This window comes from Mustelus asterias, chromosome 7 (assembly GCF_964213995.1).
Source record: "Mustelus asterias chromosome 7, sMusAst1.hap1.1, whole genome shotgun sequence".
NCBI lineage: Eukaryota > Metazoa > Chordata > Chondrichthyes > Carcharhiniformes > Triakidae > Mustelus > Mustelus asterias.
In genome coordinates, this window is record NC_135807.1 from 120,040,007 (window position 1) to 120,063,857 (window position 23,851).

The following is a 23,851-nucleotide window of genomic DNA, read 5'->3' on the forward strand; positions in this document are numbered from 1 at the left end:
TCAGGGAAAGATTTTGTGGAACTTTCTCTCAGGTGGTACAGTGCAAGTGTAGATTGTTCAGTGCCTTTCGAAATTGCAGGCTTATTAAGTTTGCCGTTATTTTTCCCCTGCTTCTCCTTTGGCCTCCATGCCACAGAGTGTGCGCGAGGATGATAAGATACGTGGTCCCCAGACATTTTAAAATTTGTAATCAACCTCTTGGAGGCACGTATGAGTGACAAAGGTCAACCACTCTCCAGTTTCCCTCTTCCCCTGGATGCACCATCTTGATTTTCACCGTGGCACCAATTACAGTTAAATTTAATTTCAACCTTCCTTTCATATCTATAAAAAAAATTACAATGTCCTCCGGAATTCTTTTTCAGTACTGGATGTGATTGCACTGGAGGGGGCGCAGAGGAGATTCACCAGGATGCTGTCTGGGATGGAACATTTAAGTTATGAAGAGAGGATGGATAGGCTTGGGTTGTTTTTGTTGGAGCAGAGAAGACTGAGGGGCGACTTGATCGAGGTGTACAAGATTATGAGGGGCATGGACAGAGTGGATAGGGAGCAGCTTCTTCCCCTTAGTTGAAGGGTCAGTCATGAGGGGACATAGGTTCAAGGTGAGGAGCAGGAGGTTTAAGGGAGAATCTGAGGAAAAGCATCTTTACCCAGAGGGTGGTGATGGTCTGGAACATGCTGTTTGGGAGGATGGTAGAGACGGATTGCCCCACATCCTTCATAAACTACCTGGATGAGCACTTGGCATGTCATAACTTGAAGCTATCGGCCAAGTGCTGGTAAATGGTATTAGGTGGGAGGTCAGGTGTTTCTCGTGTGTTGGTACAGACTTGATGGGCCGAAGGGCCTCTTTTGCATTCTATGATTCTATGATTACTCATTAAGGGGGATGTGGGCCGCACTGGGGAGCCGACATTTATTGGTCATCCACAATTCCTCCTGAGAAGGTGGCTTGCCAGACAGTTTCAGAGAGCAGACAAGAGGCATCTATACTGCTGTGGGCCTGGAGCCCCGTATAGGTCAGACTTGACAAGGATGGCAGATTTTGTTCCATAAAGGATGGTAGCATAGTAGCATTGTTCAGAAAATCCAGAACTTGTTGTCTATGACCGGAACTTTCTGGCTGTTTGATGGCCCACCCTGCTACGGGTTTGCCAATAGCATGGGGCAGAGCCAATGGCAATTCCATTGGCAGCAGCGGGACCAGAAGATCCCGTTGCCAGCCACCGGCACACCACCTCCCGCTGCAAGAAACACACCACAGGAAGGTCAGAGAATCCCGCCAATAAACACTACTCCAGAAGGTTTCTGTCAACGATTCTACTTTTCTTCAGAGGGTGTGTTTCTGAGGGTTCCCCCAGACTGTAATGATATGGGAATCAATGAACTGAATAGAACATCCACTCTTACACTTTTAGTTCCGTTGTAAAAACTACTAAAAAAGTTACACCCTATTGACTGGATTTTTAACTGTGCACTGAGTTCATAATTCCTGCTAAACCTCCTTAATGGCCCTGAATGAGTAATTTTATATCTGCTGAATGTCAAGTTTCTATATGACGGTAAAAAGAAAATTGGCCATTTAAGAGGCTCATTAGGTTGAAGGACAGGCAGCTCAGGGGCATCTTACCCACTCCACCACGTATCACTGGGACCAGGCCAAAGGTGGGTGGGACAGCAGTGCACCACTCCACCCCCTGCCAAAAACGGGGTGGGCGCATTGCCTTTCCATGGGGGGAGGGGAGGGGAAGGGGCAGCCCAATATTTTTAGTTTCATAAGTTTAAGATTTTTTTTGCATCTATCCATGTGCAGGTCCCAATCATTTAATTTGTCAAATAAAAAGAAAAGTGAAGCCACGCAATGGTTTCTACGTCCTAGTTTGTTGCCCCATTGAGAATATCCTCGTGTGATGTTCGGTAAAATCACTGTTGCTGGGTGCCTGGTGATCCCTTTGACCTGCGATGACAAATTGACCTCGGCATAGCGAACATTCTCGTCACAGAGATCCGCAAATCTTTGCAGCGAGTGGCACTGCTTCATTGCTGACCTCAATATCCAGCATATTGCTTATAGACCTTCATAAGACTGTAAGACTAGGGTAGTATGGACGCACAGTAGTTAGCACTGCTGCCTCACAGGGACCAGGGTTCAATTCCCAGCTTGGGTCACTGTCTGTATGGAGTCTGCACGTTCTCCCCGTGTCTGTGTGGATTTCCTCCAGGTGCTCCGGTTTCCTCCCACAGTCCGAAAGATGTGCTGGTGAGACAATACACATCTTTTTAGCCTGTCTTGATGCTCTCTCCACTCCCATTGTTTTGTTTCTTAAAGACTTGATTAGTTGTAAGTATTCGCATTCCAACCATTATTCATGTAAATTGAGTCTGTGTCTTTATAAGCTCTGTTTGTGAACAGAATTCCCACTCACCTGAGGAAGGGGCTAAAAGCTCCGAAAGCTTGTGTGGCTTTTGCTACCAAATAAACCTGTTGGACTTTAACCTGGTGTTGTTAAACTTCTTACTGTGTTTACCCCAGTCCAACACCGGCATCTCCACATCATAGGTACATTGGCCATGCTAAATTCTCCCTCAGTGTACCCTCAGTGTCGGAGTGTGGCGACTAGGGGATTTTCATAGTAACTTCATGCAGTGTTAACGTGAGCCGACTTGTAACACTAATGAAAAAACATGAACTTATAAGAGTCCAGAATGACATCAGTGCACAGAAAACTCACCACAAGAGGATATCACCCCAAGAATATTGCCTCACAGCTTCAGAAATAATTAATTATTTCTTTTTGATTTTAGTTGCTTTGAACATCCATGGCAGATTTTGTCCTTTCCTGTGCTAAAAAAAACAATCAAACATTTTTGCAAATTGCCCACTTTACTACCTATTCAAGACATTGGGGACAATTTCCAACCCACATTCGCTGTCAGTAAGAACAGCAACGCGAGCAGAAAATCCAGAGAGCATGAGAAAACATGATTCTCTGTGAAGAGATTGCCTTTCCCAATTTTCCCCCACCCCTCACTGGTGATGTCACCAGGTTCACTCCCAGAAAGGGCAAGAAGCTCATCTCAGTGGATTTCAATAAACTTTAATATAAATAGCCACCCCCCCCCACCCCCCCCCCCCCCCCACCCCCACCACCCCCACCCCCGCCAGAATATTCAAACATGCCAGCGAGGTTTACAACAGCTTTCCAAGAATGAGATTCTGTCGCGGGAATCCCCTTTGGGAATGCAAAGATAAGTTCAGCCCATGGGGGGAAGCGGGATATGCCTGGGCACCGTCCTATGGCACTGCTCCTTGGCACCGTCCCTTAGCACAGGGCGGCACTGCCAGGCTGGCACTGCCACATTGTCACTCTGCCACACGGCCATATTGGCACTGTGACAACCTGGAAGTGCCAAGGCTGGGCTCTCTGGGCAGCCCCGTGGAAGGGGCTCCCCTTATCGTTGTTGGGGAGGGCTGATGCCTGTGGGGGGGGGAGTATGCCCCTGAGACTGCAGTGGGGGTGGGGGGGTTGCAGGAGATGTCCCGATGCCTGCAAAGAGGGAGTGGGTGTGAGAGGGGGTCACCTCCATGTCTGTAAGGGAGGGGTGGGGGGGTAAGATGTGCAGTGGGGGGTGTGGGGGGGGGGGGCGGGGTGTGCGCTGGAGGCCATTTATTTTCTGTGTTGATCAGGGCGTCATTTTCAAATCTCCTTCCCCATCAGAGTGATGGTGTAAACCCTGCCCACTGATTATTTTCCTCAGAAGGGCTCAAGGTCTAGAGAGAAAACTGGTCTGTGCAGCTAGGGAACTGCCCATTGGTTTTCAGTCACAGCTAATGAGAAAATTGCACTCATTATTCACAACTGACCTTTACGTTTGCCAGTTCTCAATTAAAAATCAAAAATGTACCATTATACATCCTCAAAAATAATGTAGAACAGAGTTTAATGACCGCACACATGGTTAAAACCTTATTCAACGTAAGAAATGGCTGTACATCACTTCAAGAGAAGGATAGAATGTAGATCAATACAAAATCATTTCCAGTCGATTAAAATTTAGAATATATATGTCGTCTTCTCCTCTCTTTTGCTCTTAAGCTTGCATATTGGATATTCCCTGTCTTTGTTAAAACCTGACGAAGAGTTACTTATCAGCAAAAAGCCATCCTTTATTGTGTTTATCTATTTTTCCTACACTTACCTGTGAAAAGCCTGTGCATTCTTCTCCACAATACTAAACCCCGTATGACAGTGCAGACCGATGATAAATTCATGGCAGTACAATGAATTGGATTTGAGGCAAAGGAAATATTCAATCTACATGTTTACTGCACTTGTTAATTTATACTTCACTTGGCCAATATGTTCTCAGGGAAGAGCACTATTTAAAATAAGATTCTATTCTGACAATATATTAGAGTAAAAAAGATGATCATTCCCCAAGTACTAACCTCTCGGGATTTGTGATTTTGAAATGGCCCCTTGTTTCTCATGAGGGCACTGCATTTTTTAAAAAAGATGCATTTATCCTGAAGCCTTCCATGGATGCTGGATTATGTCTATGATTGGTGTGAAGTGTGGTCTTAACAGTGTAACTAGGGGAAAGTGGTGACAACACAGAACCGGAGAGAAGACTGAAGGGGGCTGGCTTCTGATAATTCAATTAGATATCAATAGAATGACTTTGTCAAGGGGGCCAATAAAAGCTCAAACAAAAGGGAAATTAAAGGAAAGAGGCTGAGACAGGGAGGCGATGGCTGAGCGGTATTATCATTCAGCCATTATTCCAGAAACTCAGCTAATGTTCTGGGGACCCGGGTTTGAATCCCGTCACGGCAGGCGGTGGAATTTGAATTCAATAAAAAATATCTGGAATTAGGAATCTATTGATGGCCATTGTTGATCGTTGGAAAAACCTATCTGATAGATAGATTTCTCCAACAATCGATGGTGCTGGGGCAGGAGCAACAGGGGCCAGTCACTTTTCATTCCGCTTTCCTCATTCCTCCCAAAAACCATCAAATGCAGACAACGTTCTCTCGATTTCTGTCAGTCTGGTTCTGAGCTGAGTCAATGTTCACACACAAATACTTAGAACAGGGATCACTGTACAATGTTAAACGTGAGAACCTTTGATGAATCCCTTGCCTGAGAACACGGTGGCACAGTGGTTAGCACTGCTGCCTCACAGCGCCAGGGACCCGGGTTCGATTCCCGGCTTGGGTCACTGTCTGTGCGGAGTCTGCATGTTCTTCCCGTGTCCACGCGGGTTTCCTCCAGATGCTCTGGCTTCCTCCAAAAGTCTGCAAGATGTGCTGGTTAGGTGCATTGGCCATGCTAAATTCTCCCTCGGTGTACCCGAACAGGCGTCGGAATGTGGTGACTAGGGGATTTTCATAGTAACTTCATGCAGTGTTAATGTAAGCCTACTTGTGACTCTAATAAATAAACCTAAAACTTAAATTTGAGATTAATTCCATATTCCCAACTCCAACCATGTTGGGAATTAACTAACCTGCCACAAGGAGATCTTCTGATCTTTCTGATCAGTATATGTTTCATTTACCCACTGTAAAGTTAAGGGATTTACCTGAAAAAACTTTCTTTTCTGCGTTGCAATTGTATTCTCCAGCAAAGTATACTTGAAGTGAGGGTTATATCAGGCCCTGTACGCTCCACATAGAACTCTATCTAATTGGCCTTAGTTCTTTCATAAAACAATTGGTTCTCTTTTGTAATGAAGATCTGACAATAAAAACTTCAGCAATTATAACCCTTGGCTAAAATGTAAAAGAATTGATGGTAAAATATGTTGTCTAATTAGCTAACATGAAATTGTCCTGTTCCAGAGGAGGTTGAATGTCCTGTATTCTGAGTATAGGTTTTGTGTGGGTCCCAGTGATCTAGATGCGGGGAGGAATGTATAGATCTATATAGTGAATGATATTGCTGTGACAAAAAGTGGGAATAGGCTTTGGTTTGACTGAAACTTTAAAGGGTTGTCATAACTCCATCATAAAACCTGGCATTGGCCTAAGTTGAGTGTACGGGATCTCTGGATAAAATTTTCTTCATTCTATTATAATATTTGTCCATAGTGTTCAAAGCTAGGTGGCCAGCAAATAATGCAAATAGCCTTCAGCATTACGAAAAATATTTTGCGCTCAATATCGTGTTGCAACGAATATTGATTTATACCAAATATGAAAATGAATGCATTGTTAACCAGTAATTGAGAAAACCAGTCAGTGAAGGATAAAACTGTTGACAGTTTTTCTTTCTGAACATTGAGGTTTATTAGATTATGCATTATGCATTTTTTTTTAGCACAAGTGGCTACTACTGGAGAACCTATAACAATTTGGTAGGAATTGGATGAATTGGTAGAAAGTGTTTGGGTGAATGGCAGAGAAATGAGATTAGAAGGAAAAAATCTACCTGTACATAGATATGCTGAGTCAAATGTGCTATATTGTCTAGATTTTGGCAGTCCAGTTCTGTGTTCGGTCAATGTCCCCAGACACAATCTTATAACAGGGATCACTGTTATACACTTCTAATATGCATTTATTTGCAGAAATGTACATTACAAGCAAGTGCCTCCAAATACAACAAGCCCAGTTTCAATAGTAGGAGTACAAGTGTGTCTCCCATTAACGCAGTGAATATGGAGCTTTTGGAGCGCTGCTCCTTCCTCAGGTGAGTCACTCACCTGATAAAGGAGCAGTGCTCTCAAAGTTCGTGATTCCAAATAAACCTGTTGGACTTTAACCTGGTGTTGTGAGACTTCTTACTACGCCCACCCCAATCCAACGCCAGCATCTCCACATCATGCCTGCATAGTTTAACCTACTTGGATGCATGAATGTCTGGGTTTGTCAATAATGTTAATATCAAGAATATTTCAGCATATTGCTTTCGAGCATACTGAATAAAAATATCTCCGTTGTAAGCTCGCTTTAGCACTGGCCTAGTTTTCACATAGCATTGTTAGTTTTGAGCTCAATATAATAAAACACTCTTTATTTGCTTGGCTGTTGCAAAGAAAAGATTCTTAATTTTAAAAATATTAGTGTTCACCAATTCTGTTATCGTGTGCCCCTACATTTATCATGGGGGAACCTCGAGTATGAGCAGCACTTGAATATTTATTATCAGAGAGTGCGCCATTTCAAGAGTTTGCTGAGGGAAACTGAAAGACACAGTTTATTTTAAATTGCCATTCCACTCTGTTGTAACTTACAGATTGTCATAGAGAATCATAGAATCTCTATAGTGCAGAAGGAGGCCATTTGGCCCATTGAGCCTGTACCGGCAACAATCTCACCCAGATCCTCTCCCCTTAACCCCACATCCCCCGGACACAAAGGGGCAATTTAGCATTGCCAATCAAACTAACCTGCACATCTTTATAGTGTGGGGGGAAACTGGAGCACCCGAACTAAACTCACACAGACACGGGGAGAATGTGCAGATTCCACACAAACGGTCACCCAAGGTTGGAATTGACCCCGGATCCCTGGCGCTGTGAGGCAGCAGATCTGACCACTGTGCCACCGTGCTGCCTCGTGTGATATATTAGTTTGCCTCATGCTAATGCATCTGTAAATCAGCTTCTTTGTAGATGCATCCGGACACTAGTTTAATCCGTTACAAAATGGTCCCAGGGTGTGAATATTTTACGTCTTCTCAAGTTTCAGGAGAGCTCCCTCGGCATTGTCCAGGACTAATTCACTGTGATCAGGTTCATTTGTTAGATTTGGACTACGCGCTGTGTGACAGAGGGTAAACTATCTCGACGTTGGCTGGTAAGATGGGTGGCCTGCTCATGGAAACTGGCATCACGCTATTTCTAAAAGATAAAAGCTGCTGGAAAAAATACCTGAGACGTACCAACAGTACCAGGTTCAGCAGAAGACGGTCTTGTAATCTCAGGTTGTGGTGGGAACATGTCACGACCACACTCTGAACAAGACGAGTCACTATCAGCAGGAAAATCATACACTTTAACACACGCTTTTTCGATCTGTTTAGCTGTCGCTTTCACTGAGAAATAATTGACCTTTTGTTTTTGTTTTGATCTAGTAAAGTGCTTCCTTGAAAATATAACTAAATGTTTGTCTTTTTTTGCATTCCTTTTAATTACTCGTCTCTTTAAGATCCTAACATATTTTTTAGATTGTCATCTGTTTGAATGTAATCAGGTCATCTCCAGTTAAACTGTATTTCCACTGACACAGTTTAGGCTCAGTGATATTTTATTTGAGAGGAAGTCGAGTTCAACATGTGGTCGGTGGTAAGAGGCTGGTTGGCCTTGACGTTTGTAGCCAGTGTTTTACAATTGTTTCAATCAGATTATAAAGAAAAAAATGACTAAATGAATTAACCTCTGCCTTGTTCCTCTCGCAGTATATGCTTACTAATTCTGGCCTGTGATTAGGCCCATTATTTTGGATAGAATAGTTACCAGTTCCATTGTTTCCTTTCATACAAGAGCAGTCAGATGTCCCACCAAGAATTCATGCCACATCCCAAGTACTTGTTGAAGGACAGAGCGACCCATCAAAGGCAGGTGAGTCCTCAGCAGGGAGACACTCCTATAGACTGTGTTGCATCACTGTATCATTGGCACATATATGTGCGTTAGAAAATTGCAGTGCACAGCTTATACTAGGTTCCATTTTGTCTGAATATAATACCTGATTTGACACAAATGATCAAAAGCTATTGTCCGCTGGATCGGCAAGACATGTTCATAGGGCAGTGAATGAGTAGGTATATTCATAGAATCCTTACAGTGCAGAAGGAGGCCATTCGGCCCATCGGGTCTGCACCGACTCTCCAACAGAACATCCTACCCAGGCCCTGTTCCCGTAACCCCACTTATTTACCCCGCTAATCCACCTAACCTACACATCTTGGGACATTAAGGGGCAATTTAGCATGGCCAATCCACCTAACCTGCACATCTTTGGACTGTGGGAGGAAACTGGAGCATGGGGAGGAAACCCACACAGACACGGGGAGAACATGCAAACTCCACATAGTCACCTGAGGCCGGAATCGAACCCGAGTCACTGGCGCTGTGAGACAGCAGTGCCAACCACTGTGCCACCATGCTGCCCTATTCCATATTGAAATATTCCATATTAAAAATATCCATCTCTTTTAGGCTTATTTTCCTGAGAATACTGACATTTTCATAATGAATGGAAAGTACAAAATAACAGAATCCATACCACAGAGGCAGACCATATAGTGTAATAGCAGTGTTTAGGTTGCATACAAACTTCCTCCCACTCCAGTTATCTTTCAATTCTTCACTCTACCCCCCCCTCCCCCGCCCCCCCGACTCCTGTGTTCCTCAATTTCTATCAAGCCTCTCTTTAAATTCATCAATACTCTTTGCTTCAATCATCTAATTTGACAGAGAGCTCTACATTCTCGCTGCGCTGGATGTAAAGAAATTCCTGTTAATTTCTTTATTTGACCTGTTTTTGGTTATCTTCTAATAACGCCCATTTGCCACCTGGAATTGTATAATACTTACAGCTCAGAAGCCGGTCATATGGCCCAACACCTTAATGTCATATTTATACTCTGCATGATCCTCTTTCCACCCTCCTTCACCTAACCCTATCAGCATATCCGTCTATCCCTTTCTCCCTCTTACTCAGCTTCCCCACAAATGCACCTACGCCATTCACATCAACCACTGAATATGATAGCAAATTTCACATTCCAACCACTCTCTGGCTAAAGAAGTCTCACACACCATTGGAAACAGTTTCTTGACATCCATTCTATCAAACCCCTTCATAATTTTACAAAACCCCTCCGGTTCTCCTCATAGTTTTTTCTTTTCTGGAAGAAAGAACCCCAGTCTGCTGAGATTACCTTGAGGATAGCACCCAACTTTAATCTTGGTAACAGCCTTAGTAGATCTTTTTTGCACCTTCTCCAATGCTTCGACATCATTATCAGGGCCATACAAGTGTGGATATGTACAAGGAAAAATTGGTGGATAATTCTAAAAATAGGAGTAAAAAGAGAAGTTAGGAGGAGATATTTCACAGAGAAGATAAGGATAAATATTACCAGGGAATGCCATTGAATAAAATAATGTAAATTAACAGTGAACAATGGAAGAAAACAGGTCTTTCAGAATCTGTAAAGAGAAAGACGGATTGATGTTTTGAATAGAGAACCTTTATAGAACTGAAAAGACCAAAATATAGAGAGGAAAGCAGAACAACAGATAACAGGGGAGGCGATGGCCTAGTGGCCACATTGCTAGTCTATTAATCCAGGAACTCAGATAACATTCTGGGGACCCAGGTTTGAATCTTGCCATGGCAGATGGTGGAATTTGAATTCAATTATTAAAAAAATCTGGAATTAAGAATCTACTGATGATCATGAAACCATTGTCGATTGTTGAAAAAACCCATCTGGTTCACGAATGTCCTTTAGGGAAGGAAATCTGCCGTTCTTACCCGGTCTGGCCTACATGTGACTCCAGAGCCACAGCAAGGTGGCTGACTCTCAACTGCCCTCTGAAATGGCCTAGCAAGTCACTCAGTTCAAGGGCAATTAGGGATAGGCAATAAATGCTGGCCCAGCCAGTGACGTCCACATCCCATGAACAAATAAAAAAAAGTTAATGAGTACAGATAACTACCATTATAAAGAGGTAGCTAATAATCTGTGAGCAGTTATTTACGTAGCTAGCAAAGAGATGAAAAGCACTGGAAGACATAAATAGTTCACCTCAATCTGGTTAGGAAAAGGGCTAAAATAAAAAGATATGTAAAATAGTGGGAGATAGAATGGGGAACACTGGAAGGATAAAAGGAGAGACAGCTTAAGTCTGGAGTTACCAAGTTAGTGTTCAGATGAGGGGATCACATGGCGCCATGGGAAAAAATGAGACATTGATCTGAAGTTCCTATGGAATTTGGTTGGGACAGCATAGACTGAAACATTTGACTGTGCTAAGAGTAGCAGCAGAGATAATAGCTACAGTCAAACAGGACTATATCTATGGACAGAACAAGCGGTGAGCAGCAAACGGTCAAAATTTCTAGGCCTCCCCAGTATAAAGCACACTGTACTGTATACAGTAAATAGAGTGGCACAGTGGTTAGCATTGCTGCTTCACAGCGTCAGGGACCTGGGTTCAATTCTGGCCTTGGGTGACCATCTGTGTGGAGTTTGCACGTTCTCCCTGTGTCTGTGTCTGGGTTTCGTCTGGGTGCTGTGGTTTCCTCCCAGACTCCAAAGATGCGCAGGTTAGGTGGATTGGCCATGCAAATTCCCCCATTAGTGTCCCAAGATGTGGAGGTTAAATAGATAAGCCATTGTAAATGTGTGGATTTATAGGGATAGGGCAAAGGAGGGAACCTGGGTGAGACACACTATCAGAAAGTCGATGCAGACTTGATGGGCCGAATGGTCTCCTTCTGCGCTGTAGGGATTCTATGAATGGCATGAAAATAAGTAAATGGACACTTGCTGAGGTTGTTTGTGAAACTGCTTGTGGAAGAACCGTCGGAAGTGCAGGCGATGAAAGAAAGAATTAGCTTAAGAAACGGCTAGAAGTCTTTTTGGAGAAAAGAATAACAGGGTGATATGTTAAGAAGGTAGATGGAGGGGGGTGGTGGCAGGGGGGGTAGAAATTGGTGGAAATGAGAGTAGTGTTGCTGGTCAAATGATCTTTTCCTATTCCTATTTCCAGTTAAATTGTAAGGGAGCTGATAAATAACAGGAAAAACCTTTCAGAAAATCATCATTCTATGATGAAGCTCTGTAATTCACAGCATCATGAAAGAATAGGACACAGCTTGTCAGCACAATATAGCTCACACAGCTGGCAACTAAAGATATTAATCACTAACCAATTACTAACCGCAGTGCTATTCTAAAGCAAAGAAAATTATTTCATTTTGATTTAGTAAACTATCAATTTCTAATGGTACAAACACTGCCTTTGATTAACGTTGAGATCCTACCTTGCTTGAGTTAAGTTTTTATCAGGTCAATGTAAATTGATGAGAGTTGGGCTGTCTTGCCCGTACATTTGCCAACAGCCCACTGCATACATTAATTTGCCAGACATCATTTAAGCTGTCAGAATTGCCGGGAATTTCCTCAAGGATTGCTCTGATCAGCCACTATCACTTCAACACTGTTCTCCTCACAGTCTATAATACTTTTTTGATTTATTGATTTGATTTGTTTTATTATTGTCGCATGTATTGGTATACAATGAAAAGTATTGTTTGTTGCGCGTAGACAAAGCATACCGTACATAGAAAAGGAAAGGAGAGGGTGCAGAATGTAGTGTTACAGTTATAGCTAGGGTGTAGAGAAAGATCAACTTAATACAATGTAGGTCCATTCAAAAGTCTGATGGCAGCAGAGAAGAAGCTGTTTTTAAGTCGGTTGGTACGTGATCTCAGACTTTTGTATCTTTTTTCCCGACGGAAGAAGGTGGAAAAGAGTATGTCTGGGTTGCGTGAGTCCTTGATTATGCTGTACTTCCAAGTTTTGTATCATCCACAAACTAATTGTCCCCTGCACACCAAGATCTAGGTGATTAATATAACTCAGGCAAAGCAAGGGTCCCAATGTCAACCCATGGGGAACACCACTACAAATCTTCTCCAGCCGAGTAATATCCATTGACCATTGCTCCCTGCTTCCTATTATTCAGCCACTTTTGTATCCACGTTGTTATTGTCCCTTTTATTCCGTGGATTATAACTTTTCTTGCAATCCTAATGCTAATTTTTGCTTTGTTTTTCAGGTTTTGTAGTCCATTAGATATTAATGAGATTCTTGACATGTTTCAGCATAAGCTTATGGAAAGAGTGCTGTAAATTTCAGGGGGAAGCACTGTAGGGTTCTTCGTGATGAGGGCTCACACTTGGCCCTCACACTTGAGACTGTCCGAGCCCAATTGCTGTCCTCACGTTTATCAGTTTTCGACCCACGAGTTGCTGATATTGATAGCTATTCCCCTTCCGCGGGCACTGTTGCTCAGCCCTTCAAAATGGTTATCATCATCACCACTCCCATCCTCAAAAAGCCCACTCCATCACATCAGCAGGGCTGACATTGCCGAAGCAAAGTCGCTGATAACATTCTCTACAACAATAGTTGTTGTACATTATCTCCTCAACTTCCCTATGGTTGGTAACTTGAGCAATCCTGAGGTGGCCGTGCATGGGTAGGAGAAGACATCATTGCAGGATAGGTGTTAGCTATTTTGGAAAGAATAGAATTGGAACCAGGCAAGAGCATTGACATGGAGATAAATGATGGAGGAATGTGAAGTAGTTGGCTGTGTTGAACACTGTGACGGAAATGGACTAAATAGATTCAAACTGAAAAGGGCTTTGGTTTCAATACATTCTAGGATGTTTGCAATAGTGGGGAAGTTTGAAGTATGATGGTAATTAGAGAGGATAGAAGGATTGAGATTGAGCTTTTTGAAGAGTCATAATTGACTCAAAACATAGGGTGGAATTTTCCACTCCTCTCCCCCTCGCCCTGTGTTTTCCAGTCGTGGAGGTGACTCACAATTAGCTGTCGGTGGGATCTTCTGGTCCCGTCAGTATCTATAACGTTTTGCGTGTCATGCTCATCCCGCTGCCAGGGAACCCTCTACCGGAGGTCACCAGTGGCAGGACCAGAAGGTCCCATTGGCGGGATGGCCGGTAATTCTCGTTCATTAACTCTGCTTCTCTCTCCACAGATGCTGCTCAACCTGCTGAGTACTTCCAGCACTTTCTTTTTTGTGTTTCAGATTTCTGTCTACCTCTCTGTGATGTGGCTCACTGGTACATCCATGCTTTTTGCCACAAGACCATTTGTTTATTTATTTATTAGTGTCACAAGTAGGCTTATATTAACACTACAATGAAGTTACTGTGAAAATATCCTAGTCGCCACACTCCGGCACCTGTTCGGGTATGCTGAAGGAGAATTTAGCATGGCCAATGAACCTAACCAGCATGTCTTTTGGACTGTGGGAGGAAACCGGAGCACCCGGAGGAAACCTACGCAGACACAAGGAGAACATGCAGACTCTGCATAGACAGTGACCTGAACTGGGAATTAAACCAAGGTCCCTGGCGCTGTGAGGCAGCAGTGCTAACCACTGTGCCACTATGCTGCCCCGTTTGTGTAATAACCTCTGAGCAATGACAGTTTCATTATTGCTATAGGAGATGGAAAACCAAAGCAAGTGATGTGTTAGTTTTATGTGATTAAAAAAAAACCAAATAGTTGACAGCTCAAAATATTAGCAAGGCAAAGTACATATGCAGCAAATATAATCACATGGAATCTGTTGAGTAATTTCATTTCATTTTAAGTTAGTATATTATGCACTAATATCTTTTTTCTTGTTCAGTTACAGACATAACAATGTTTTTAATAATTGGTGCAGTTGCTTTTGGAAGCCTTGTGTTGGTCATCAGTGTTGTTATTGTAATTTGTGTAAAGAGGTATGTATTCTGCGATTTATTAAATAGTGAATGAGTGAATAGGTAATGAAGTGATTGACCTGGGACATATTAACGTGCCTTATTCTTTTCCTCAGAAGAAAGAAACGGAAAAGGAACAAAAAACAGTTTAAAAAGGGCATAGCCGAAAGGAATTATGTAAGACAATCTTTGTTACAATGATAGATGCTTATTAAATTAATTTGCTGTTAATGTAAATCTTATGATGGGCCACATCAACTTAGATTAGTTATAAGACTTTGCAGTTCCAGGCCCTTAAAGGGTTGAAAGATAAAAAAAAAGCTCTCAGCCATTGACAGGGACTCCAATCTGCTCCCTTACAGGCACAATGGTGGCGCAATGGTTAGCACTGCTGCCTCACAGCGCCAGGGCCCTGGGTTCGGTTCCCGGCTTCGCTGTCTGTGTGGAGTTTGCACGTTCTCCCTGTCTATTCCTCTGCATGAGGAAGGTCATGTCTCACCAACTTGATTGAGTTTTTTTGAAGAGGTGACAAAGAAAACTGAAGAGGGAAGGGCTGTGGATGTAGCTTATGTAGTCTTTAGTAAGGCGTTTGACAAGGTCCCACATGGCAGACTGGTACAAAAACTAAAATCACATGGGATTCGGGGTGGGGTGGCTAGATGGATACAGAACTGGCTTGGTTATGGAAGACAGAGAGTAGGGGTGGAAGGACGTTTTTCAGAATCTAGTGCTGTACCAAAGGGTATATATAAATGATCTGGAAGAAAATGTGGGTGGTCTGATTAGTAAGTTTGTGGATGACACATAGATTGGTGGAGTTGCTGATAGTGCCGGGGATTGTCAGAGAATACAACAGGATTTAGATAGATTGGAGACTTGGGCACAGAAGTGGCAGATGGAGTTTTATCTGGACAAATGCAAGGTGATGAATTTTGGAGGATCAAATTTAGCTGTGAATTATACTGTAAATGGCAGAACCCTTAGGACCATTAACATACAGAGGGATCTGGGCGTGCAGGTCCACAGTTCCTTAAAAGTGGCAGCATAGGTGGCCAAGGTGTTTAAGTAGGCATATGGTATGCTTGCCTTCATCAACTGGGGCATTGAGTTGGGAAATCATATTGAAGCTATATAAAACCTTGGTTAGGCTGCATTTGAAATATTGCATGCAGTTCTGGTCACCATACTACCAGAAGGATATGGAAGCTTTGGATGGAGTGCAAAGAAGGTTCACCAGGAAGTTGCCTGGTCTTGAGGGTGTTGACCATGAGGAGAGGTTGAATAAATAGGATTGTTTTCACTGGAAAGGCAGAGGCTGAGGAGAGACCTGATAAAAGTCTACAAAATTATGAGAGACATAGAGAGGGTGGATAGTCAGAGGCTTTTTCCTAGGGTGGAAGTGTCAATTAAAGGGGGCACGGGTTCAAGGTGAGAGGGCAAAAGTTTAAGGGAGATGTGTGGGGGAAATTTTTCATGCAGAGAGTGGTGGGTGCCTGGAACGTGCTTCTAGAGGAGGTGGTGGAAGCAGGCACATTAGCAAATTTTAAGAGGCATCTGGGTGGGTACAAGAATAGGGAGGGAATAAAGGGTATGGACGAGTAAGTGCAGAAGGTGTTTTTTAAGTTAGGGCATCTTGATCAACACAGGCTTGGAGGGCTGAAGGACCTGTTCCTGTGCTGTACTTTTCTTTGTTCTTTGTTATTGAATAGATGTAAGATTTGGGGTTTTTTTGGTGTTTCGGTCAATTTGCCTTTGAAGACCAGAAAGAGCTTTCTTTCTAAGGATTGCATAAACTTGGTTGAACGACACTTTCTGGTTGCCCATGTTTTTCTCTTGCAATGGGAAACAATCACCTTCTGGTTATCTAACAATTACCTTTTGGTTATTGTGTGACCAAAATAAAAAGGTTTGTGTATTGTGTTTGGTTACGCTAGGTATTGGAAAGAAGTACATTGCTTGAGCATCTCTCTGATTCGGAAAACTCAGATGCAGGAATGAAAACAATGAGGCTTCTTGCTGTTGTTCTAGTTGTTTTCTCTGGAGCAGAGAAGACTGAGGGGTGACCTGATTGAGGTGTTCAAGATTACGAGGGGCATGGACAGGGTGGATAAGGAGGAGCTGTTTCCCTTAGTTAATGGGTTAACTTAGTTACAAGGGGGCACAAGTTAAAAGTGAGGGGTGGGAGGTTCAGGGGGGATTTGAGGAAAAACGTTTTTATCCAAAGGGTGGTGATGGTCTGGAATGCACTGCCTGGGAGGGTGGTGGAGGCGGGATGCCCCACATCCTTTAAAAAGTACCTGGATGAGTACTTGGCACGCCATAACATTCAAGGCTTTGGGCCAAGAGTTGACAAGTGGGATTAGGTGGGCAGGTCAGGGCCTTTCATGCATCAGTGCAAGCTTGATGGGCTGAAGGGCCTCTTCTGCAGTGTAGTATTCTGTGATTCTTGTCAGAAAATTGCTGGAAATGCTCAGCAGGTCTGACAGCATCTGTGGAAATGTTTTGAAATGTTGGCTCTATTCTCTCTCCACAGATGCTGTCAGACCTGCTGATATTTTCCAACATTTTCTGTTTCAGTTCCAGATTCCAGCACCTGCAGTATTTTGCCTTCGCATTAGGCTTCTTGTCAGGTTGTGGTGGGGCACACAGCTGAGTTGGAGGAATTTCACTCTGCTTTTAATAACCCATCCTACAATTGAGTTTCAAGTCTTTAATTTTAGACGTCGATTGAGCACAAAACATTCCCCATTTTACAAAAAAAACTTCTATCCACTTAATTTGGCCTTGAATTGGAGGTGTAAAAGATAACGAGGACGTAATAATATCCAAGGGTTGGGTTACAAAGAGCAATGTATTGTTTAATGCATGTAACAAACAATAGCGTCAATGGCCAGTCCCTCTCATTCCCAGCAGTTTTATCGAGTAATGAGGAATGGCTCTGCTGCAAGCTCAGATGGTTCAGCTCGGGCAGATCTATATCCATATCCTGAGTTAGCTGGGGTGGTGGTGGAAATGTACAATTTTTGACCTCAGTAGCACAGAGTAAGGTAGTGGGAGGTGAAGGCTGGGGTGAGGGTGGGGCAATAAAATTATCCGGGCTTTCCAGCACTGTTTTCCAAAAACTTGGCCTGGCAGTGTAGGTCTATGTTGACCTAAGGCAGAATTAGGCTTGGTTGCAATGATATCAAAAGTGACTTCAGAATTTATAACAACTGGTTATACACTCAACGGTGATTCCTTGGACCTTTATCTTTATTCATTCATTATTCTTTATCCATGTGGGACATGGTGTGGCTGACTGGCCAACGTTTATTGTAAGAAGTTTAACAACACCAGGTTAAAGTCCAACAGGTTTATTTGGTAGCAAAAGCCACACAAGCTTTCAGAGCCCCAAGCCCCTTCTTCAGGTGCGTGGGAATTCTGTTCACAAACAGGGCATATAAAGACACAAACTCAATTTACATGAATAATGGTTGGAATGTTGGACGTATTCGCATTCCAACCATTATTCATGTAAATTGAGTTTGTGTCTTTATATGCCCTGTTTGTGAACAGAATTCCCACTCACCTTCTTGGGGCTCCAAAAGCTTGTGTGGCTTTTGCTACCAAATAAACCTGTTGGACTTTAACCTGGTGTTGTTAAACTTCTTACTGTGTTTACCCCAGTCCAACGCCGGCATCTCCACATTTATTGCCCATTCCTAATTGCCCGAGAAAAGTTGAGAGTCAATCACATTGCTGTGGCTCTCGAGTCACATGTAGGCCAGACCAGATAAGAATGGCAGATTTCCTTCCCTGAAGGGACATTAGTGAAACAGATGGTTTTTTTTCCCGACAATCGACAATTGTTTCATGGTCATCAAGGTTCTTAATACTAGATTTTTTTAAAATTGAATTCAAATTCCACCATCTGCTGTGATGGGATTTGAACCCTGTTCTCCAGAACATTAGCTGAGTTTCTGGATTAATAGTCTAGCGATAATACCACTAGGCCATTGCTTCTCTTTGGGCAAATTATTAACAGTTTCCGAAGATATTTTCCCACAAAATTACTTGGTCATTATTACTGTAATAAATCCTCCTCTTGGAATAGAGTAAATCAAGTGAACCAGGGATTGAAACCCAGCCAGAACAAAGTCTCACCGCTCCTTTTTGATTTGACTTATCTTGTCTGTCTCTCCCTTTTTCGCTGTGCCCCATAATGGGACATGACTATTTATTGGGTTTATCTTTTCATTGAACAAGTGTGAGTGGCATGGTGGCACAGTGGTTAACACTGCTGCCTCACTGAGCCAGGGACCTGGGTTCGATTCCCGGCTTAGCTCACTGTCTGTGCAGAGTCTGCATGTTCTCCCCGTGTCTGCGTGGGTTTTCTCCAGGTGCTCCAGTTTCCTCCCACCATCTGAATGTGCTGGTTAGGTGCATTGGCTATGCTAAATTCTCCCTCAGTGTACCCAAACAGGCGCCGCAGTGCGGCGACTGGGGGATTTTCACATTAACTTCATTGCAGTGTTAATGTAAGTCTACTTGTGACACTAATAAATAAACTTAATCTTCTCACGGAATCATAGACTCCCTACAGTACCGAAGGAGGCCATTCAGCCCAACAAGCCTGCACTGACAACAATCGCATCCAGGCCCTATCCCATTAACCCCATATATTTACCCTGCTAATCCCCCCGACACTAAGGACAATTTAGCATGGCCAATCAACATGTGGGAGGAAACCGGAGCACCCGGAGGAAACCCATGCAGACGTGGGGAGAATGTGCAGACTCCACACAGACAATCACCCAAGACCGGAATTGAACCTGGGTTCCTGGCGCTGTGAGGCAGCAGTGCTAACCACTGTGCCACCATTGAACAATGTTCAGCTGGTGTTTAATGATTGTCGCTGTCTGCAATACCATTCTAACCGCCCTCTTTACAAACAGCAAAGAAGAGCCAATCCAAACAGCTATGCAGCCCCTGACATCTATGACCGAGCAAATTCCAGGGCTGCGGGATATCAGGAAGAATCTATTTATGCTAACTTGTAGAATCTACAGCAGATAAGCTGATCAAGGATACACCAGTAACTTCACTGGTAGATGGCGGACAGACCTTCATCACCATGGACCGCTCCCATGTTTCAGTCTTCATTTTCTTCACTAACAAGATGATTGTGGATTCATTCCATTGCAAAAATGGTGAACTTTACTGTAATGTTAGAACCAAATCTGTAAGAAATTATTGTTTTATTTCTTTTAACTTTTAAAAATGCTCCACTTGTTTTATTGTTATAAGTTCCATATGATTATCTTTCAAACAAGAGTAAAGGAAAGTATCTTTATATACTTGGCAATTGAGAATTTATAGGAAATATTCGCTTAGCAAAACACATTATGTGAGTAAAAAACTATTTCTGAGAAACTAAGTCAGTCCTTCAGGTGTGATTGAAAACTTGGCTGCAGACATTAGATGATTTCTTTTGTAAGTTTGTTTAACACTTTGACATTTGGATTGTGTCCAAATATATTCAGTTGAGAGGCCATGAAACTACGGCTGGAGTTCTCCCATGTTGGATGCCCCGCCACTGCTGCCAATGGGAGCAGAGAATTGGGCACTCAGTGGAAGCAGAGAATCTCAGCCGTGGGTTAGGTCAGAGAATTCCAGCCTAAGTGCTATTGTCAGCTCTGACGAAGGGTCACCTAGACTTGAAACATTGGCAATTCTCCCTCCACAGCTGCTGTCACACCTGCTGAGATATTACAGCATTTTTCTGTTTTTGCGTTCTGCAAGTATTATCGTGTTACTTTTGAACAGATGAAGTGCCAAAAAAGGGATTTATACCAGATTGTGGGAGCTTTGGTACAGCACCATATTCCAGCTTGTTCATATACACAAGGAATATTATATTAATTTCCTGACTTGTGCTCCATTTTTTATGTCTTGTACTTATTATTCAGCTATGGTCACCCTCAGTTGATCAAGAGCTTCTTCCTAGTCTCGGGCTTCTTTGTGATCCCTGCAAAAGAAATTCTATAAGTCTGAAGTTTTTTCTCCTTTATTCTTTCATGGGATGTGGGAATTGCCCACAATGCCAGCATTTGGTGCCCATCCCTAATTGTCCTTGAACTGAGTGGCTTGCGAGGACCATTTCACAGCGTAGTTCAGAGACAATCATATTGCTATAGGTTTAGAGTCACATGTGGAGGAGACTGGGGAAGGATGGCAGGTTTCTTTCCTTAAAGAACATAAGTGAATCAAATGGGGTATTTTTTCGAAAGTCGACAATGGTTTAATGTTTACCATTCCTGACAGTTTTACATTCCAGATTTTACTAATTCGGTTTAAGTTCCAATTAGCTTGAATTACTAGTCCAGCGACATTACCACTATGCTAGTCTCCCCTACAGCAACACAAACAAGATCCCTTTACCATTTAATCACTGAGCTTCAGAGGGAAAGGGAAATATTGTACCAGGGTCTTTAGGAAAGGTTTGAAAGTAGGGAAGGAGCTGGCAAGATTGAGATACGGATTAAGGGAGCTCCAGAGTAGAAGAGGTTTATTTGGTGCTTCAAGCAGCAGTTGTCAAAGTTACTAAAATATTAGATGGGCAGAGGGTATGCACAGGGGTATAAACCTGAAAGGATCGTGCAGATTGGAAGAAACAAGGACGTGGAGAATTTGGATTTAACCCAGATGTTAGACAAGGAAATTACCGGAGTCATACCCGTGGCATTGTGGCACAGTGGTTAGCACTGCTGGCCTCACAGGGACCTGGGTTCGATTCCCAGCTTGGGTCACTGTGCAGAGTCTGCATGTTCTCCCTGTATCTGTGTGGGTTTCCTCCCACATTCTGGAAGACGTGCTGGTTAGGTGCATTGGCTATGCTAAATTCTCCCTCAGTGTACCCGAACAGGCAGCGGAGTGTGGCGACTAGGGGATTTTCACAATAACTTCATTGCAGTGTTAATGTAAGCCAACTTGTGACACTAATAAATAAACTTAAAAGTAAATGCTTTCGGAGGTCAAAATTGGTCAGAACTGGTCGGCTAAAGGACACATAGATCATTATGATTTTAATAACAGCTAATTCAAAGAGGTGAAGAATAGAGCTGAGGGTCTTTGGTAACTAGACAAAAGCTTACTCCATGATTTTGGATGATGTCCATATGTAAATAACAAAAGAGCATGTTAAAGATAAAGAACCTCTGGCACACCATATATGTGATCTGTAAGCAGTGAATCAGAAATCACTGGCAAATCTCTATGATCAAACTGGAAAGTGTCAAAATACCTGGGTGAGCAAAGCTATCTCAGTCTGCCAGTATAAGGTACTTCACCCTTGTGAGGTCCCTTTTTGCCAACTCTTGGGCACGCAACAAGTGGAATTATTCAATTGGCCCTGCTGGTCTGACTCAGAAAGCATCTTTGAGAAATATTCTCTCCCTCACCAATCTTAATCTTAGAGGTGGCACGGTGTTTAGCACTGCTCTCAGTGCCAGGGACCCAGGTTTGATTCCCAGCTTGGGGTCACTGTCTGTGCAGAGTCTGCACATTCTCCCCATGTCTACATGGGTTTCCTCCGGACACTCCGGTTTCCTCCCACAGTCCAAAATTAGGTGCGTTGGCTATACTAAATTCTCCCTCAGTGTACCCGAACAGGCGCCAGACTGTGGCGAGGAGGGGATTTTTACAGTGACATAAATAAAAATAAACTCAAACTTAAATGAATTAAGCAAAAACCCAAGCTGTAAAGGAATGCTTTGGGTAAAAAATTAAGACAGAGTGGCATTTGAAATTGGGTCTCCCAAGTCTAGACTCCAACACTGGGAGTTATTGGAGACGGCCATTTCCTACAGAGGTGCCACAGAATTACATTGAATTTGAAACACAAAAACAGGTCATTTGCCTAACAGGTTTATGCACCTCCCAAATCTCCTCCTACCTTAGTTATGTGCCTATGCATAAGCACATCATGTGCCCATTTGTAAACGGCACGGTTATCATTTTCATTCATATCGTGCTAAAGGTGGCTTTGAGTACCATTCATTTATTTATTTCGCCACACTGAAAATTTTAAGCAGGGGGAACTGGGTCAACTCTGGAACTAGCAGTCGGGTGAAAAGGCCTGTTCTACTTTCCGGCGGCTTCATTTGATCTGCTTCTGAGACCGCATAATGAAAGCTTGCTGATAGACACCCTCAACTCAGCGGAACCTCAGACAGTCGCACCCCACAATACAAATGGGAGCCAAATGTATTTGAGAAATGGCGATCTGTACTTCTTGTACATTACCTGACATGTTACCGATAATGGTGAACTTATCTGCACTTATGATAATCAATCTGCTTTTAATGTAACTCATTTTTGTATGTAACCGATACCACGGTGTGCAAAATAAAACGCAACTCAAAACCCACAGTTTGATAAAGCCAATAATTTATTTCCAAGAGCAGTCACACAGAACCATAAATTACAACATAAAAATAACATCTACTGAAAACCATACTCTGAAATACATCATGAAGCATGAGATAAATAGTAGATAACGATGGCTAAGATGCAAATTTCCTTTGGATACAGATATCTAGGCCAGTCTGATGAACTTGATTAGGAATCAGTTTCTCGTTTTCATCAGATTGTTCCTTTCATTAAGTGCATGAGACAAACAACAAAAGAAAAGTAGCCTAAAATCTGAACTGGAGATCAGTGTCATTTTACTCTGCTGTTTTCACACCAAACTAACATTTAGTCATGATACTCACCGAAGCAGTTTCAGAGTGTGAACTAATATCTTCACACCTATCATAACACTGGTAGCATCATAACATTGTCATATTAGGGAGTTACTAGGCAAGTAATTGGAATAGGCAATAGGCAAGTCCTGGAAATAACCTACTCTTCAAGCTTTGTAACACCAAAACCCCATTGGCTGTGACTTGCAACACTCGATCTAATTTTCAAAATGCTTTTTGCATCGTTAACCAAAGTTTTTGTCGCACTAGGTGCGGCCAGGGGCGTGATAATTTTGCTAATTGCACTAATCTCAGTATACAGCCGTGCTAAAATGTCTTCCAAGACAAGTTACCGTGGTGACAAGTAGGCCTTTAAGTGTAAGATGGATGCTGGACATGACCAATACAGAATTCACGAGCAAATTATTAACATTTTGTTTAAAAAAAAACGCAATTCCTAACACACAATGATTTTCTAAGAGCAACAAAATAACATGAATAGAAATTAAATCTAATTTTCCACAATATTGAAAATGTCATGTTGCAAAGGAACAGATACAATGCATACGATCAAACACCCTCTGTGCTACAGGCTTGTAGATTGTACAGTGAACCTTATAAGCAAATCTAGAAC

The 23,851-nt window shown here is 42.7% G+C and overlaps 1 protein-coding gene across 3 annotated transcripts in view; it reads left to right on the top strand.

Annotated features, from left to right (window-relative positions):
- Positions 1 to 22,899, top strand: part of cd226 (CD226 molecule) — a 55,695-nt gene extending 32,796 nt beyond the window's left edge. Inside the window, exons 4-7 of one of the 3 annotated variants that reach the window (XM_078216709.1) lie at positions 8,497 to 8,574; positions 14,422 to 14,515; positions 14,611 to 14,671; positions 19,429 to 22,899. In XM_078216709.1, coding sequence (XP_078072835.1) covers positions 8,497 to 8,574; positions 14,422 to 14,515; positions 14,611 to 14,671; positions 19,429 to 19,533 — 338 coding nt within the window. In that variant the 3' untranslated portion in view covers positions 19,534 to 22,899. The remainder of the gene's footprint in view (positions 1 to 8,496; positions 8,575 to 14,421; positions 14,516 to 14,610; positions 14,672 to 19,428) is intronic. The other 2 variants (XM_078216710.1, XM_078216711.1) reach the window with 2 other exon arrangements.
- Positions 22,900 to 23,851: the final 952 nt, after the last annotated feature.